The 18,753-nt window shown below is 44.5% G+C and overlaps 1 protein-coding gene across 1 annotated transcript in view; it reads right to left on the reverse strand.

Annotated features, from left to right (window-relative positions):
* GSX2 (GS homeobox 2) overlaps positions 1–18,753 on the reverse strand; it is a 27,907-nt gene that overhangs the window by 1,490 nt on the left and 7,664 nt on the right. Inside the window, exons 2-3 of the mRNA XM_010859723.1 lie at positions 604–779; positions 51–242 (exon numbers count right to left, since the gene is read on the reverse strand). Coding sequence (XP_010858025.1) covers positions 51–242; positions 604–779 — 368 coding nt within the window. The remainder of the gene's footprint in view (positions 1–50; positions 243–603; positions 780–18,753) is intronic.

The following is an 18,753-nucleotide window of genomic DNA, read 5'->3' on the forward strand; positions in this document are numbered from 1 at the left end:
ATGAGGATGAAAAAATCTGGCCCGGGGTGTGGCTCGGGAAGCGAGGGCGCGGGCCGTGAGGAGTCCTTGATGATGAGCGAGTCGACATAGAAGGAGCGCGACATGTCGGGAGGGGTGGGTGGCTGGAGGGCCCGGCCGGTCGTGGGGGCCCCCTCCCCTCTCCTGTCCAGAGCTCTGGCCCCGGGCGCGGCGCGGACGCAGGCGGTCAAGCCCTTGGGAACGCCGAGGTGTCGGTGCCTGGACTGCGAACAAAGGGGTCCCTGGAGAGGGCTGGTCCTCACGTCCCCCGCCCGACGCCCCGGCTCCGGGATTTTATAGCCCCCACCCCGACACGTGATGCTGCGGAGTACCGCTCGGCTCTTGCTCCTCCGCAGCTCCCCACCCTCGGGATAGGCTGCCCGAGTCACAACAGAAGCGGCGAGGAGGGGCGGGCGCGCGGCAGGGAAGAATTCGGAGGAGGGGGATGGGGGAGACTTTGCAAAGTGTAGGTTTTGTTAATTTCCCGGGGAGGCCAGCCTCTTCCCCCTCTTTCTCCACGCTTTCCCGAGAAATCACAGAGCTGCATCCTCCATCCCACCCCTCTCCCTAGCCTGGGCCCCAGACCAACTCCTCCAAGCTTCCGGCCTCACAGCGCACCAGGTGGGGACTTGGAGGCCTTTCTAATCGGAATGCCCCGTGCTCCCTGCTCCTCTGTGCCAGCCGTGGATACGGCACGGAATAGTGTGAGGCCTGAGGTTTAGAACAGGATTGTGCCGCTGTGGACTGGCAGCGGCCCAGTCCTGGAGCGAAACGTGGGACAGGCACACACAAGCACACAGAGTCCCCCAGCTTTTGGACTTGGCCAGTGTCATTCAGGTGGTTAGTTGTGAGGGATCTGGGAGGCATAACAGAGAGGCCTCCCAGCTAAGAAGAGGAACTTTTCATTTTGATGCTTGAGAAGTTCTAAAGTGCCTTTGCACTTGGGGCCTTCCTGGGACCACTCAGATCAACCACCTTTCCTTGTGCCTTTTTCTAACCCGAAACTCCCCCTTTGGCAGAGAGAGACACTGAAGGGGTCACTCTTTTCTTTCTCCACGGGGTTCCATTGCTACATTTCCAGGCCAACCCTACAAACTCTATCCTAAGGACTTTGGAGAGAGGCCCAAACCCTGGCCCTTCTGGAAACTGGGCAGGGGCTGAGGGAAGCCTTTGCTCTGGGTCCTGCCATCTCCCACCCCTTGGCATTTTACAGATCTTAGGCAGCTAGAAGACTAACTAGGAAGCACTCTCTTCTATGCACCCCCTTTAAAGCCCATACAAATTAAAAGGAATTGAGACACTTGATGCCTCAGTAAGGGAGAAGTGGTTTGGTAAAGGAAACCTCCCTGAATGGCAGTGCAAGACTGGTGCACCAATGACTGTGCAAGAGACTAGCTGCCCCCTAAGGGCTATTGATCTTTGGGGAAGGCAAGGCTACAGAAATGACAGCTTTCTCTTCTTTCACCCTGTAGAAAATCTGGCTGGAGCAGGGAGGGTGAGCAACAGCTCCAAGTCCAATCCTTTTCCTCAGACTGCAAACTTCAGGCCTGAGATCACAATGATGCGAAAAAACTTGGGGACCATACCCCTCCACCTGTGAGAGCCAAGGGTCAAAATACTAGGGGAGGCCAGCTTCTCAGCTGGTGACATGGCTGTCTCTATTTTTCTGTCTCTCCTTTTCCCTTTCCATCTCTGTGACCATCTCTCTTGCCTGCTAGAGAACTATAATTGGGTTGTAGGGACGCCCCGCTCTGGGGAGCCCAGGATTTATGGATGGCAATTAAAGTTTTATGAATTGCAGCTGAGGCTGGTTATTGAGCTATTTGAATGTGATTAGAATTCAATTAGAAAGCGGTTAGTGGACAGTGGGTCTCCAGAGTGTAAACAGACAGCTATTCCAGAAATGTGCTAATCCAACATCTTGTGACAACAATTAAGGAGTCTCAGGGCTTAACTCAGGGCAGCTCAGCTGTAACTACTTTTGTACCACAAGGTTTGCTGCTGCAGCCATCGCAAGCTCTCAGCTTCAACCCAGCCTGCCGGGCTCAGCCCATCTTCAAATGGGAGAATCCAGGCAGTCCCCAAGTCATTACAGCCTCAGAAAGAAGACTGGGAACTCTACCATTGGGAGGTGCCTAGTACCAGAATGTTTTTACAGGCCTAAATCGTCCAAATAGGTGACATGATTTTCCTGTTCATTTTTAAGTATATACATATTTTTTCACTTAAAATTTGTATAATATATGCGTTTATTTATTCACTATGATCTGCAGTGGTTCTAGTTCTGTGCATGGGGAAAACTTCTATGCTACTATGCTGGGAGTTGTGCCTATGTGAGGACCATTTTATTTTAGAGAATCCTAATTATGATGCTTGAGCATCTAACTCAATTAATGTCTGACTACAGAAACATCCGGTTGGTGTGCTGGGGAATTTTGAAAAAAGTGAGAGGCCCCTGGGGTTGCTTAGGACTGCAAGGGGAGCAGCGGCTTGGGGCCGGACTGAGGCTGAACGCAGACCGCGACTGAGCAATGTGTCTGTTAGGGTACTGGGTTAATGGCCAGAGCCCACCACGAGCAAGCATTTTGGAGTCATGATCCACACTGGAGTCTCTCTTTAGTTCTCTTTGAATCTCTCTCTCGGTCTCTCCTCTTTCCCCCACTTCAGCCCCATCTTCATAAGCTCCTCTTCCATGTGCGTTGCCCCCTTATCTCCCCCCAGGGCCCTGGACAGCTCTGTGACTGACCGTGCTAGCCCTGCCCTTGCTCAGAATAGCAGCTCCTCCAACCCATTTGAAGCAGAAAGGGACCCTGGGCAGGCCATTGGCGTGCCCCTATGGGGCCCCCGCTGCCACCCAATTTTATTTCTCAGTGATCCTGTCCGATAAAATTTCATCGTCCATTAAGTAATCCCCGAAGTGAGAGCTCTTATGAGCCTATAATGAGCTCTAATTGCCACAACTCGGGGAGCCACGTGGAAGGATTTATTCGGCATTAAGCAGTCGGGTACAGAGTACAGGCTGTTACCTAAGCCATTGCTTTCATAATTCAAGGAGAAAATTAGTTCTTTTGTGGGGGGAGAAATCCTTTGATTTTTTTTTTTTCCCTCCCTCTTGCTGGGGATGATAGAGGATGGCTTTGCTTTGTCTTTGATGATGTCACAAATGCAAAGGTAACAAAAATTGTCCCCCACCATCCCCCAACCCCTGCGCAGTCGGGATACCCCATCCTTACCCTCAACTGGGGGGAAAAAATTCCCCTCATTTCAGTAGAGCCACCTTTTTGCCTCTAAACTGTCCAACTCAAGTCTGGATGAGTGGTTTCCTCGCAGCTCAACCTTGAGATGTGAATTCTTGGATATAGCTTTCAGAAAGTCTTCCAGTACTTTCCCCCATCTGGGATCACACCAGACCTGAACCCCACGTTTTCCTCTTCCTGTTTCCTGTCACCAGCAAAAACAGGGAAATAAGAGGTGGCATGGACTTAGCATTACTTATTCAACAAACGTAGAGTTCTGACCCACTGACGTGCTTACTGTTTTTTTTTCCGGCGGCTGTAACTCCTACTTTGCCCCTCCCTCTGCTCCCCGCCTCCCCCAACTCCAAGTCCTTTTTTTTCCTCTCAGTTTCAGCGTTTGCCCACACGGTTCTCCTGCCGGATCTTCTGCCCGATACGGAGGAGGCTGGGAGCAGGGCCCGACAGCCGGGAGTTGGCCGGGCCTCCTCGGATTTATTTGCTCCTCTTACATTGATTTCATATTAGTTTCCAAAGCGATGAATGATCTCAAAGCTGGGTTTTGTTAGACGAACACAAACAGGAGACAGGACTTACTTGCCCCCAGCTCCCTTTAATGAGGTCATTATCAAAGCGTGAACAAGTCTATGAATGTTTTATTGAAAGCGCATCGTTAACTTGTATCCATCCTTTTCTCCAAGTGGCATTGTGATATTGCTGTCTGTGGCACATCTTACCCGATATAGCCCGAGATTTCCCCATTCTCTGTAACCAGGCAACCCTTTCTGAATACCCCAAAATTGAAAAGAACCGCTTAGTCTTCAAGAAAGTCCTCAATAATAGTGGAAAAGAACAAAGATCCAGGAGACAACAAAATGCCACAGGGGTGACTTTTCATGAGCAATTATCTCTCATTAATCAGAAGAACAGCTGCAATATTAATTTTCTCTCTTTCTTCCTCTCTTTTCACAGTCCCCAACATTTGAATAATCATAAATTTTGATTTTATGAAGGAGTCACATTTCAGGGGCCGCAGGAAAGCAGCTACCTAGGTGAAGACAAGGAGAAAACGCGCTCATTTGATTTTTGTTGTTGTTGTTTGGGTAAAGCTGCCAATAAAGCAAAACGGAAAAAAATATATAAATAAGAGAGAAATACGGGAGAAAACAGTCCTCCCCCACCGCTTCTTCTTGTAGATGGTGACTGAGAATCAGGACTTTTCCCACTCCCCCTTCTAAAATCTCCCCCTCCTCCCCCTCCTCCCTTGGACCCACTCCCCAGTTGTGTTGTGAGCAGGGCGGAGGGAAATGCCCCGGCGTCTGGCGTGGGAGTTTCGGCAGGGTTTCTGCCCGTTTAACTTGCAAACGTGAAGCCAAGCGTTGTCGATATGACCAAAGGGACACTCTTTGGGCGTAACTTGCATTGTGGCCATCAAAAGCCCGCTGGCTTTGGATGAACCGAGACGTGCATTCAGCAGAATTGGGGCGCTCGCTCGCTTTTCAGGAGCCAGAGAGGAAATTGTTCCCGGGATGTGTAGCCAGAGTGGAAAATGAAGGTCCCCAGATTAGGCTGTAACCTGCAAACGGGCTTGGGGAAGTTGAAAGAATCTCATTAAGGCCGAGGCTGTAATTAGCAAATACACACTCTTAGAGAACCCAAGCCCCTCTTGAAAAGCCCCTAGTGGAGAGAAAGACGGGCAATTGGGAGTCAGTCCCCACATTCCAGCGCTGGCTGAGTGGTGAGGACTCAGGCCCTGGCTGCCCCTTCAGCTGCCCCAATACTGTTACTTTTAATGCATGGCTGGGAGAGGCCAGTCCATGGAGAGCTCAGGCTGCGGACCTTGTCCTCACCCACCACCAAAAATGATCTTGCCTGTCCCCACTGTTTATTCAGAACCAATGGGCCTTTGAGAAACCTGAATTCGCCTTTGTGCTCACCACAGGCGCACGAGTTCAATTCGGCCTTCAAGAGAGGAAGGGGTGGGGGAGGTTCTGGGAAAGAAGTGAGGAGTTTGGCCGAGAATTTCAAGAACGGCCTTCAGAACAGAGTTTTGATGGCACCCAGTCCCCACCACACAGCCCTTCTGCTCCCCACTTCACCTTAATTAATATTCACCCAGTCCCAAATCCTTAAGCCTAACAAGGCATCCCTCCCCCATTTAAAGCTCTCCTCTGTCACCAGAATAAAATTTATTGAGCGCCTTCTCAGTGCCCAGCGTGTGCTGGGCTCCACAGGGAGCAAGCCTGAAAAGGCCCAGACTGTATCCTATAGAATATTGTTTCATTTTAGTAACAATGGTCTGAGGTGGGGAACAATTATCCAGATAATTGAAGCAAATGCTGCATCTCCCTCCCTCTCCAGTTCTCTGGGCGCTTGCCTTTTTTTTTTTAAATGGGTTTTTCAAAGTTAGCGGTTTTGGTTGGAAGGGGGGAGCTGGGAATATAAGGGGAGGGCTGAATTAACACCAATTCGCCACTTTCCTTGGCCTAAGTTTCCTGAAAGCACTGGGCCCAAGTGGCTCCTTAGTAATGGGATTCAGGACGGTTTTTTATTTTTTAAAAAAAAGTTTCCAAAAAGAGAATGAATCATTATAATTTATAGCAAGCTGGCATTTCTGGTGTTCAACCTTGGCCATCTACAAAAATCACCTGGGGAGTATGGATGCCCTAGAGATTTCGATTTAATGGTGTGTGGCCAAAACACTGAAATTTAAAACAACAAAAACCATGGCGCACTTTCTACATGGTCCTGATGCTGGTGAGGGCTGAAAAATAATGGATAAATCCTACTTTCACTTATCCAAAATAATAACCGCTTTGAGTCCCATTGAACAACTGATAGTGGTTGAAAGTGTGTATTGAGAGCCTACTATATAACAGGTTCGGGACTGGGGGATCCACTGCACAAGGCCCGTCCCCTGGAAATGTCCACTTTGTCGAATGAAGCGGTAAACCAACTCAGAGCTGGTGAATTACAAAAGGTCGCGTGAATATAAAAGCAAAGCCCTAGCGGCTCTGGGAGCGGAGAAAGCCCAAGTGTGAAGTGACCTGCGGGATCACCGGCTATCTTCGGCCTGGGTCGGGATTGGAGGGAATGTGTCAGGCCACCCAAGGGCGCGCCCAAATGCCGAGAGGAGTCTCTTTGGGCTAATTGAAAGAATTGAAAGGAGGTCTCCCTTAGACTGGTAGAAGAATATCAGGGTCAGCCTCTGTGAACCAGGGAAAAAAACGCCCGCCGCTTTCGAGTCTTTTCGAGGAATTAGGGGATGCCCCTAGCACCCGGCCTGGTGTTTAGTGAGAGTTCGTGGCGTCTCTTGTTTTCTGTAATTATCTGCGATCTGCAGCTCCACGGATCCTGAGGTTTGGGAAGCAGGTGCCAGAGCCCAGGGTTTCGTAGTGAGTAACCAGGAAGCCGGGGCCTCTGCCCAATCACCACTCCGCCCCCACACGCCTTTTCCCGGCGGGATTTGCCAGCTAAGGCTCCTCCGCGGGCCGGCGTCTTCTCCCTAAAGGCACTCAGTCCGGTGGTTTTTCCAGCCCTCTATTTCTGGGCGAACAGTTCAGTAGCCTCCTCAACCTGGGCCCGCCAGGAAAACCTCGCCACCTCCTATTCTCCACGCTCGTCAAAGGCCTGGAGCTCTATCTTGGCAGTCCCTATTTAGGACTGCGCTCTAAATTTCAAGGCTCTTTTGGCCTGGAGAAACCTTACAGCTTTGAGGACGGTTTTATAGAGGAGGAAACAGGAGGGTATGAGCATCTCTATTTCCCGAGTTCTCACTGTGTGCCTTGTCCTTAATCAGGAGCCTTGCCCACAAAACCTCATTTAATTTACATAGCTGCCCTACCAGATAAAGCACTATTTTTCTGTTATTTCTCCACTGAGAATCCTGAATCTTATTTAAGTTCAAAGGCTTATCTAAGGTCACAGAGCTAGAGATGAGGCAGCCAGGACTCAGATCCTGTCTGTAGAATGTAAAAGTCGGAAGTTTTAAGCACTAGGTAATACTATCTCCTAATAATATATCGGATATTTATTGTGCACCTACTATATTTTTAAAAAATGACCTTTATTGGAGTATGCACGTGTGCTCAGTCGTGTCCAACTCTTTTCGACCCTATGGGCTGTAGGCAGCCAGGCTCCTCTGTCCATGGGATTTCCCAGGCAAGACTACTGGAGTAGGTTGCCATTCCTTTCTCTAGGGGATCTTCCTGACCCAGGGATTGAACCTGCATCTCCTGTATTGGCTGGCAGATTCTTTACCACTGAGCCATCTGGAAAGTATTATTGGAGTGTAGTTGATTTACAATGTTGTGTGCTAGTTTCAGGTATACAGCAAAGTGAATCAGTTAAACATATATCCACTCTTTTTAAAATTCTTTTCCCCTATAGGTCATTACAGAGCATTGAGTTCCCTGTCCTATACAGCAGATCCTTATTTGTTATCTATTTTATGTATAATAGTGGAGCACCTACTACGTCCTCAGCTATGAGTTAAGCCTTTAATGTATCATTTATTTCTCATAGTGACCCTGTGAGGAAGATACTTTTACTATTTCGAATTTGTTTATTGTCCACTCCTTGGTTAATGTGGCTTTCCTGCAAATTAAAGATTACAAAGGCCAGTCTGCTGCTGCTGCTGCTAAGTCGCTTCAGTCGTGTCCGACCCTGTGCGACCCCATAGACGGCAGCCCACCAGGCTCCCCCGTCCCTGGGATTCTCCAGGCAAGAACACTGGAGTGGGTTGCCATTTCCTTCTCCAGTGCAGGAAAGTGAAAAGTGAAAGTGAAGTCACTCAGTCGTGTCCGACTCTTAGCGACCTCATGGACTGCAGCCTACCAGGCTCCTCCGTCCATGGGATTTTCCAGGCAAGAGTACTGGAGTGGGTTGCCATTGCCTTCTCCGAAGGCCAGTCTAATGTAGCCCATATTACAAAAAAGGCATAGACTGGAGTGGGATGAGATAGGGAATATGACTGTTTTTATTCACTTGCTCCCAGAACATAGTGCTAAAGACAGTCGACCAGGTGAAAGCAACATGTTACTCTTATTTCAAAAGCTGTTATCATAATCGGTATTTATGTCTTCAGGTTTATTTCAGTGCTGGTTGAGCATCTCCCCCAGTTGACTGCAAGCTGCACTGGGCAGAAACTGCATCTGTTTTGTTTATTCACAGGTGTCTATAAAACGTCTAGCCCAGAGGTGGCATATATTAGGAGTGGAATAAATACTTGTTGAATGACTAATCCCTCATTTTGCAGATAGGATAAATGAGGCTCAGAGAGGCTATGCAACTTGTCCAAAGACACGCAGCTTAGAAGTGGGAGAGGGAAGATTCAAACTGATGATTTTCTAACGCTGACCCCGTCCCGCTTTTCACCCTGGCTCACAGCTTTCTGTGCTGTGTCCTCTGGGTCACAGGGACTGGCGCTGCGTGGCCAGGGGCTGTCCCAAGTCCACGTCCAGTCACTCCCTTCCCCAGGCCGAGAGATACAGAAGCTGTCGGAGGCCGGAGAGGCTGCTCCCTAGACGCGGTGAATAGGCACTCTCCGCGGGTCGGCCCCTACCAGCTGCCACCGCGGGAAACCTGCAACCCACTCCTTCCTGGTGTCCGTCTCCATCTCTGGGTCTTGATCTGCTCCTCTCCCTGGGTAACTTCTCACTGGAAAACGAAGCGACTCTAAGAGATCGCCTTGAACCCATAACCTGCAAACGCTTCCATCAGCAACAGTCTCCAAACTCCAAGCACATGGGCATCCACGCTGGGCACAGCGTCCTCACCATAGCAGGTGCGCATGCGCAAGCGTGAGTGCTGGGCAGGAGAACCGTGTGACTCCGTGCGTGCGCAAGCGCGGGGGAAGCGTGTGTGAGAGAGTGTGGGGGTGAGTGTGAGTGAGTATGAGAATGAGTGCATGCTGGAGGGTATGTGTGATGTGCATGTATGTATCAGCAAGTGTATGAAGAGGTGAGGAGTGTGAATAGCGTGTTAGTGTAAAAGTGAAGAGTGTAGGTATTTAGGAGCTTGAATGGGGGTTGTAAGCATAAGGGTGGCTGTGAATATTGGGGTGTGTGGATGTATGAATGTGAGAATTAAAGAGACAGTGTGAGGATGTATGTGTTGCCGAGGGTGCATGAATGGGAGTGCGACTGTGAGTTTGTGAGAAGTGTGGGGTCCCATGCGTATGTGCGAGAGTATGTGTGTTTGTGGAAGCACGTGCGTGCGCGGGCCCGCAAGTGTGTACTGAAGAGTATGGGGAATATGAGCGTTTGAGTATGAGTGTGAATGTGGAAGAGAGCGTGTGTGTGTGTGTGTGTGTGTGTGTGTGTGTGAAGTTGGCATGTGAGACCACCTGCCCTCGTGGGGCGCGTGCATGGGGTTCGGGTACTTCCGCGGGCCTCAGAGCTGCTCCCTCCAGCCCACCCAGTGGGCATCCTCCTTAGCGCAAGCTCCTCCTCCTACCGGGGGCCTGGGAACCTGCCAGGTCAGAGTCGGGGTGGGGGAAGCAGAGCCTGGAGAGAACCTCACGGTGAAGCCAGGACCTGCTAAGTGGGAGGGGCTTTGGAGCAATGCCTCCGGGAGTCCCCTTCTTTTCTTCACTGCCTGCCTCCAGTTTCCCTCACTCCTGCCTGGATCCTCTTTCCATCCATTTTCTCACTCAGTGAACATTTATGTGTCCTCTGCTTTAGGACATTTAGACAAAGCCAGGCTCTGCTTTAGGTGCTGGGGAAACCAGGAGAACTAGATAGCTTAGGTCTCACTCACTATGCAGTTTTCACAGGGGTTTCTGTTCATGAGTAACTGCTTTGCCAAATACTGATGATTTGATACAAACTAAAATTTTGGCCTCTGCCCTCAAGCAGAAGGGCATGGAAGGCTTTTAAGACAGACAGTGATATCAGTAAGATAATTCACTGAACTAAGTGCCTGTGCATCCCGGCTCCATTCCAGCCTCAACCCTTTCACTGCTCTACTGAGCTTGGGCTTAGGGTTAGGAGGTCCTGGGTGTGAAGCTCCCCTCCTTTGACAATGAAAATAATCATGACTCTTCTCATAGGGTGGCTGTGGGTGTTAAATGAGTTAAGTCATGATAACTGTGGGAAAATGCCTGGCACACGGTAAGCACTCAATATGCCAGCTATGATGATGGTGATGATGATGTTCCCCAGGTCACATGCAATGTGGGAGAAGGGGAGATGCTGTGTTTGTGGGCTACAAGTTTAAGAGATTATCCAAGGATTTAAATTAATCTATGTATGATTATCCTGCATTCCTCTCCAGAATCAGGCTGTATCAGATACCTGGTCTTCAGTCTTCTCTAGTAACTTCTTTATTTATTTATTTTTATTTGGCTGCACTGGGTCTTCATTGCAGCATGTGGGATCTTATTAATAGTTGCAGCATGGAAACTCTTAGTTATGGCATGTGGGATCCAGTTCCCTAACCAGGGATCGAACCCAGGCCCCCTGCATAGGGAGTGTGGAGTCTTAGCCACTGAACCACCATGGAAGTCTCTCTAGTGACTTCTTATGCTCCAGAACTAATGACACCAATAGTGCTGTTGTCAAAAAGAAATGATAAAGCAATGAGGGAAGAAAGCAAGAATCTACAGGAGCCGAATGTTCTTTCAGGCAACCTTAGAAGCTTTTCAAGTTCACTCATGTACCATTAAAGTGAAAGGGAGTATTTTAACAGTGACACAAAATTTAACTTGTGAACAAGATTTCTGATGAAATATGACATAGGAAATATGTTTCCTGATTAGCTAGGTAACTCCCTGGAACAAGATACTGTATAAACAATTGCAGGACATACTTTTTTTTTTTTTTTTTTTTAAGAAATCTGTCTAATTAACATTCATTTTTTGATGTTCTAACTAGGATTCCAAAATAATTTTCTTTTAAACCATAAAGGGCATGTTCAAAGATTGAATTTCCTTATTGAGACTTTTTTTTTGGAGGAAGAAAATACATCAAAAATAAATCTTGAAAAGTGTGAGAATTGGTGGCACCATCTACATTCTTGAATTTAGCAGCTGAAATGAAATTTTGCCGTTATCCTGCTGGCTCATTTCATATTACAACTAGAGAAACTGAGGTCCAGGGAGATGAACTAGTGCGAATTGTCAGTCCTTCCATCAATCACCAAATAGATCATTTCAATATTGTTCCGCTAGGCAGAGTTTTACATTTGCAGGAAGAATTCCTGCAGCTAGGAGGGAAAAGGGAGGAGTTTCAGCTCCCTTCCATATGGGCACATCTCTATTGCTGGCAGCTCTGCCTTCTGGTCAGTCAGACCCAAATTTTGTAGTCTTCCTGACTCCTCTCTTTTTGTACATTTAATCCACTGGGAAGTCCTGATGGCTCTATGTTTAAAAATATCCAGAACCTGACCCCTCTCAACATTCCCACCACTGCCACACTGGTCTACCTTACATTCTAGTCTCCTGACTAGGCTTTTTCCCCCTATGCTTGTCTCTACAGTCTGTTCTCAACCCAGCACCCAGAGGAGCCTCTAAAAATAGGAGTCAAATCAGGTCAGAGCTATACTGAAGATATTACAGTGGCCAAAAAGGCCCTCCACGATCTGGCCGTGTGTCTCTCTGACCTCCTCTTCTTCTATTGGCCTACCTGCCTGCTTTGCCTTCCTTGCTTGGCTGGCCCTCTCTTGCACTGGCCTTCCCTTCTGCTGAGAATTCTTCCCCACAAGCTCACTTCCTCACCTTCTGGTCTTTTCTCAAATGCCATTTTTTCACTATTTAAAAAATACCAAAGCCTCTACTATGCCCTCTGTACTCCCAACCCCCTTATTATGCTCTGTTTTGTTCTCTCATAGCACTTATCATTTTCCAACATGCTGTATAATGTACTGTGTGTGTATGCTTATGGCGGAATCTCCCTGCAAGAATGAAAGCTCCTGGAGAATGTTTATCTGTTGGGATCTGTTGGGGTCACTGAGAACAGAGCCTGGCACAGTAGGCAGTGCTCAAAAATACTAGAAACAGGATTGAAAGAAGAATGCCAGTATTCTAGGTAGATGCCTAAACACAACTCATATCTTACATCTACATACATTTTGGAGTTTACAAAGAATATGTTTGAAACGTATCTTAAATATGTTATGTCACTGGAGCTGCACAATTAATATAAGCTAGATAGGACTATTTCCCCCCAGTTGTTATTTCCACAATGAGGTATTCAGAGGTTAAAAGACTTGCCCAAATCAGATCCAGGACTAAAATCTAAATCAGGGTGTCTTTTTGGGTGAGAGACACTTGGCTCAATGAGGAAAACTAATAAGTTACTAGATTCATAGTAGACCCTTCTAAATGCTGCCCCAGGATGAAGGCTGGGGTCCTCCCTCCACTGTCTGCTTTTCAGCTAAGTGGTGCTTGGGGGAACATAACACAATGGCCACATCCTCTTGTGTTTATAATTTGCACAGAGTTGAAAACAAGAGATATTGTCCTGTTAGCTCAAGCTTATTTGGAGTCTGCCCTGAAACTCTGGACTTGGCGGGATGCCCTCCCTTGTCTAACTGCTCTGGGCAAACCAACATGCCGTCTTAGTCAGTGTATTACAGTTCTTTCCTCATGTTTGGGCTCTCTGTCAGTCCATCAGATTTAGCTGATGAGCTCATTGACTACAAACTGATTTAGCAAGATAATATCCCTCATTCTCTGGGCGTACACAGCGCTATTGTCTTCCACAGATACTAGTAAAAATTGACATCTCCTTTCGAGAGCATTGATGTCTCAATAGCCATTAATCAATAATTGTTTTTAAAGCAACAAATTATCATATTGAACTACAAAAGGAGTTAAAAAAAGAAGTAATACGATTCAGAAAATAGATGTAAATATAAAATTAACAATTCTGAACAAAATTTTAGAGATAATACTTTTTCCTCAAAGATGTTCACATTTAATAAAATAAATGACAGTTGCTTCTTTGTTATTCCCCAACTGGCATAAATTGTTACTTTTTTATGTGAATGGGAAAAATTTAAACATTTCGAGGCAAGAAAAGGAAAAGAACAATTTAATTGTTTATTGAAATATTAATTCAATGTTTGGTTATTCACAGATTATCTCCATGCCATCTCCATTTAGAATTTAATACTTGTCTCAGTTATACACTATTTTTTAGTTCCAGGTGCTCTAAAGCAACAGAGATGTTAATTATGAATGCAGAAGGCATAGTTCAGAAAGAAACAATGGCAGCCAAAATTAACTGTATCACTGCTGCTCTAAAGGGGGTTTTTTACCTGTCCTTTTTTCTGAGATCAGGCAAATTAATGGAATTTCCAACAGTGTACCTAATAATGATCACAATACCATTTATATTGGCCAGAGAATGATTCTTACCCAGATAGGATTCTTGGATATTTAGTTGTAAACTCTAAAGAAAGCATATCAGAATAATGGCCAATTTTAAATATAAGGTCTAGGCCATATTGCTAGAGGAACTTCTGGAAATAGAGCTGCAGTTGCTATTGAAATTCAAATCAGTTTAATTCACCATTATTTCCTGAGTGCCTATATGTGCTAGGTACTAGGGTTACAAAGATGGCCAGAATCTAACCACAGCCTTCGATGAATTCTAATGGGATGCAACAGTCTATGGCACCATGGAGAACAGAGCCCTTCTTTCTTCTAGCTGGCATCAGAGACTCTGGGATTGGGACTTGAACTGTTTGTAGGATATGCTCAGCTTCAAAACAATGCCACCACCACAACAGCCGTGAGAGAAGAGACTTCTAGGTCAAAGGTCTGCTGGTGGGCACAGGCCTAGAAGATGGATGTTCCATCATGTGGCAGTGGAATGACTGCACACAGCAGGGTGAAACAGCAAGGGCTGCTGAGAGGCAGAAAGCAAAGGGTCTAAGTGGCGGGTGAAGTACTAGGAGATATCTCTATATTAAATGGACAGTCACTGAAGGTGCTGAGCAGAAAATTGCAATGATTATATTATAATCATTGAAAAGGATGGATTGGGAGAGAGAGAAACCAGAGGCAGTTAAAGTCTTAAAGTCTGGTCCTGAGATGATGAAGGTCACATTAATCCATGGTGGCAGGAAAGGAAAAGAAAGGATAAATTCAAGAGCCATGTGGAAGGAACTACAAACAGTCCTTGGTTACCAACTGGTTGGAACGTAGGTACAGAAAGAGAAGAGGCAGTGGGAAATTTATATTTCTATCTTAGGTGTCTGCATTGATGGTGATGATGTTAAATATTAACGCAGTGGTTATAGCTGCAAGATAAGCTGGTTTTTTTGTTTGTTTCAGAGTGGGTGGAAAAGGAAGAAGAAAAACTATTTGGTTTTAAAGATTTTGAGTTGTAAGTGTTGTCTGAACCACCAAGAAGAAATTTTTTACATATAGTAGTGTTGTAAATATGGATCTGAAGTTAAGAGAAATTGGGGTTGGAATAAAAATGGCATTCATCTACAGTATTCAAACTGTATTTGTATAATAGTTGCAGCATTAAGATAAGATAAAATTACTGAGGGTTGAGGTGATGGTTAGTATGGTGGTTGGGAAAGGCCTTAAGGTTGTTATTTTGGTATAGTGCCCATCAGAGTAAATGGTACACAGTATTTAACATATTTGTTGAGAGCTGATTCTATTCCAGAGTCTCATTTCTTTGTCCTCAGGCACTATATAATCTCTTGGTCACACTATCTTGACAATGGAACTGGAATACAATAGATTTGAAAATCAAATCAAAGTTGTAAGGCAGCTTGGTAGAAATATGGGATTAGTATTCAAAAGAGTCTCCTTTAGCCAACCAGGTGCCTTAGAAGGTTGGCCCGAGCACTCTTCTCATCCTAACCCATCTAATAGAAACAGAGCGAAGTAAAGAAATCCTAAGGTAGTATTCAGATAACTTGCCTTGTTTTCTTTCCAAAAGACTTCCTTTTCCATGTAGACCTTAGACGTTTTCTGATGAATATGATTTTTTCTCCATGGGGCCTGTTGACAACTTAGCCTGCCAAGGACCCATCAAGTAGGGCAGTCAGATGTTTATGATCTGGTCCTGAGCAGCAGCATCACTCAGATTCCCAGTGTGAGTCAGAATCCCACATGACTGTTCCAGGTCACAAGATGTTTGTATTTCCTTAAAGACTTCAAGTGCTTGCAAAATGGTCTGTCATAGCCACCTCCAGAAAGAAGGTTGCTCATCTTTGAGTTCCCCAGTAGATGAAAACAGCAGGGAGAAATGGTAAATCAATGCACAAAATCATACACCTTTGCACATACTTTTATTATCAGCTATAACTTTTTATTTATTTTCCATTCATCACCTCATTACCTAATTGCCCACATCCTAGTACATTCTGGACCAACTTCTTTGTTTTAAGCAGTCAGGCCTGTTTGTGGTCCACAGCACATAGAGTTCTGTGTTTAGGGCTTCCTACTGAATCTTTCCCCCACTTAAAGTGCCTCTACCCTTTTCTTCTACCTTTTTCTTCCTAATAGTGAAAACTCAGGTCATCTAATAAAATTCCTCAATGTTTACATAAATAGTAGCTATAAGTTTTATTTCTACATAGTATATACTGGGGTGTAATTTCTGAGGTTCTATTTACACAGATGCTAATCTTTCAAGAGCAGAATCTTATAGACTAGCCCTAGCATCACCTTGAGAGATGGTTGAGTTAAATGGACTATTCAACTAAGTCAATTTGAAGTTTCTTAAATGATGAGTATAATAACAATAGTAACTATCATTTATTAAGTGTCTACTATGCCAGACTAATGGAGACAGGCATGCCAACCCATTCCAGTATTCTTGCCTGGAGAATCCCATGGACAGAGGAGTATGTCAGGCTACAATCCATAAGGTCACAAAGAGTCAAACACAACTGAAGCGACTTAGCACACACACATCTGTGCCACACACATATGCCAGACTAAACATTTTGCTGTGTTATTACATTTGATTGAGTGAGAAGATACCCTCCTCATTCTACAGATGAGAAAATGGAAGTTTAGAGACATTACATTGCCTGCGATCAGATGATTAATAAGGATCAGAACCTGGATTCAAACCCATGTCTTTGAGACTCTGCCATTCATAATCTTACCAAAACACCGTATTTTTAGTGTTCATTTTTTAAAGAACAGAAATAGTTTCTGTATTTTCTTGATCTCTTTCCATTCCTCCTTGTATAGGGCTGAGTACTGAATGCTGCAATTAAATGGGCTATTTTTAGTTACAGGAACACACAGATACTCAATTTTCCTGTGTGGACTGAGTGTTTTTGGTAAGGATTTGCCAAGGGTATATCTCAGCAAATGTGAAGCTAGACCAATGGAGAACTGGAAAAATTGTTTCATCGTATGCCCATTTCTTTCAAAAAGGCTTACTTAGAGACCTATGGATCCTCCTTCCCTTTGAGAACAAAGCTTGCTAATGTTTGGATAGAAGAACCTTTTTTAGAAATTAGTTTCTTCATTAATTCCACAAATATTTATTGAGTGCTTATTATATGTCAAGCAGTCTTCATGGCACTAGGGCAAAGAAAAGAGATATAGTTTTCTCCTAATTGGGCTTATTTTCTAATAGTTCCTTATATTAAGTTTTAGAGATATGCTGATAAATCTCATGCGGCTCATGTTTTCTTAATGCTTATTCTACAGGTTTTGAGTCTTCTCCATTTTTAAGATTGTACTTGAATTAAGAAGCAGGTATACGTCAGTATTTCCCAAATTTATTTATAGTGAACGTTGGTTAATTATTTCTACAGCATTCATAGTGTTTGATTTCAGCCTTGGAATTCTAGGGAAGCTGACACTATCTATGGCTCCAAAGAAGAAGCTGTAATCTGGACTAAACTGATCAGAATATATTATCCCTTCCATAATGATTGGCTTGGTAAATAGCTTATAACCTGAGCGGGTCCAATAAGAGCAAATCTCAGAACTTCTGTGGGTAGGGGGAGTTTAAGAACACTTAGTCTCTCACATGCTCTGGAGAGTGTGATATGTAAGCTGGATCTGCTGCAGTCATTTTGCAGAGAAGAGGAAAAACCTAATACACAGATATAAACAGAGTTCAGAAATGGAGCTGGAGGTCTGATCAAATTGTACCATGTCTGTCCCACCTCTAGTCTTTAATCATCATGAAGTCAACAAATGTCTACTTACTGAGACAGTTTGAATTCAGTTTCATTAATTACAACTTAAAGCATAACAATTGACGCCAAACAACAATGACAAAAAGGAAGAAAGGAAGAAAAGGAAAAAGAAAAAATACTTACCTTCCCTTTTTGTTTTTTCTAGAAGCATTTCACAGGACTAGATATTCTCGAAGTGAATTCACATTGGGAAATGCTGATTTTGACAAATGGTGGCTATTACCCAATATCCTAGATAGGAGAAAATATGTGTCCCTTTGATCAAGATCTTACCACGTTTTAAGAAATATCTTCATATCCACTGTTCTGTAATCTAAGTGCAAAGAGATATTATTAAAAGCTAGTCTTAAAAAAATGTCATGTAGTTTAAATTTTTAACAAAATTTTTCAGTGAGTGATTAAAACATCTATGAAATATTGCATGAATGCATGCTCAGTCACTCAACCATGTCTGACTCTTTGAGGCCCTGTGGACTGCAGCCTGCCAGGCACCTCTGTCCTTGGGATTTTCCAAGCAAGAATATTGGAGTGGGTTGCCATTTCCTACTCCAAGGGATCTTCCCAACCCAGAGATCAAACCCATGTCTCCTGTGTCTCCTGCATTGGCAGGCAGATTTTTTTAACCATTGCACCACCTTTGAAATATTAGCTAAGGAAAAAAAAAGAAAAACAGAGGATACTATAATTATGATGAAAGAAATAATATATCTCAGGGGAAAGAAAATATAGAAAAGTTGGAAGAAAATAAAGGTAAAGATAAAAATCAATTTTCTGCAAAGGGAAGTTTTAACCCTAACCTAGAAGAGAAAGTATGTAGTAAAATTTGTAAGGTTGTATAATTTTAATGTCATGTAGGAAAAATATAAAGATAATAGTTAATAAATCATAAGATCTCTTAAGATTGAGTGGACAGAAAAATGAATAGAAGGCTCAATATAGATAAATATAATTCAAATTATATTAATAAAGTTGTTTCCATGTTACTTTAATTATGATACAGAAACAAAAAAGGGATTAAGGATTGTAGGAGTGTTCCTTAATGTTATAAACCTAATCTGACTCAATTAAATCAGATTGAACAGCTCTTCTCAACATAACCATCAAAATGTTGTTTTTGATCATTTTAGGAATGAAAACAGAAAGCAATATCTGACTCTGGCAGTGGCATTTATCAAAATGACATTTGATGCATTTGTGATGGTAGGTCCTGAGCAACTCAAAGTTTGAAAACTCATTTCAATAACCTGAAAAAAGTCTCTATTCAGATCAGATCAGATCAGTCGCTCAGTCGTGTCCGACTCTTTGCAACTCCATGAATCGCAGCACGCCAGGCCTCCCTGTCCATCACCAACTCCCGGAGTTCACG

This window comes from Bison bison, unplaced genomic scaffold (assembly GCF_000754665.1).
Source record: "Bison bison bison isolate TAMUID 2011002044 unplaced genomic scaffold, Bison_UMD1.0 scf7180017864458, whole genome shotgun sequence".
In the NCBI taxonomy this organism is placed as follows: Eukaryota; Metazoa; Chordata; class Mammalia; order Artiodactyla; family Bovidae; genus Bison; species Bison bison.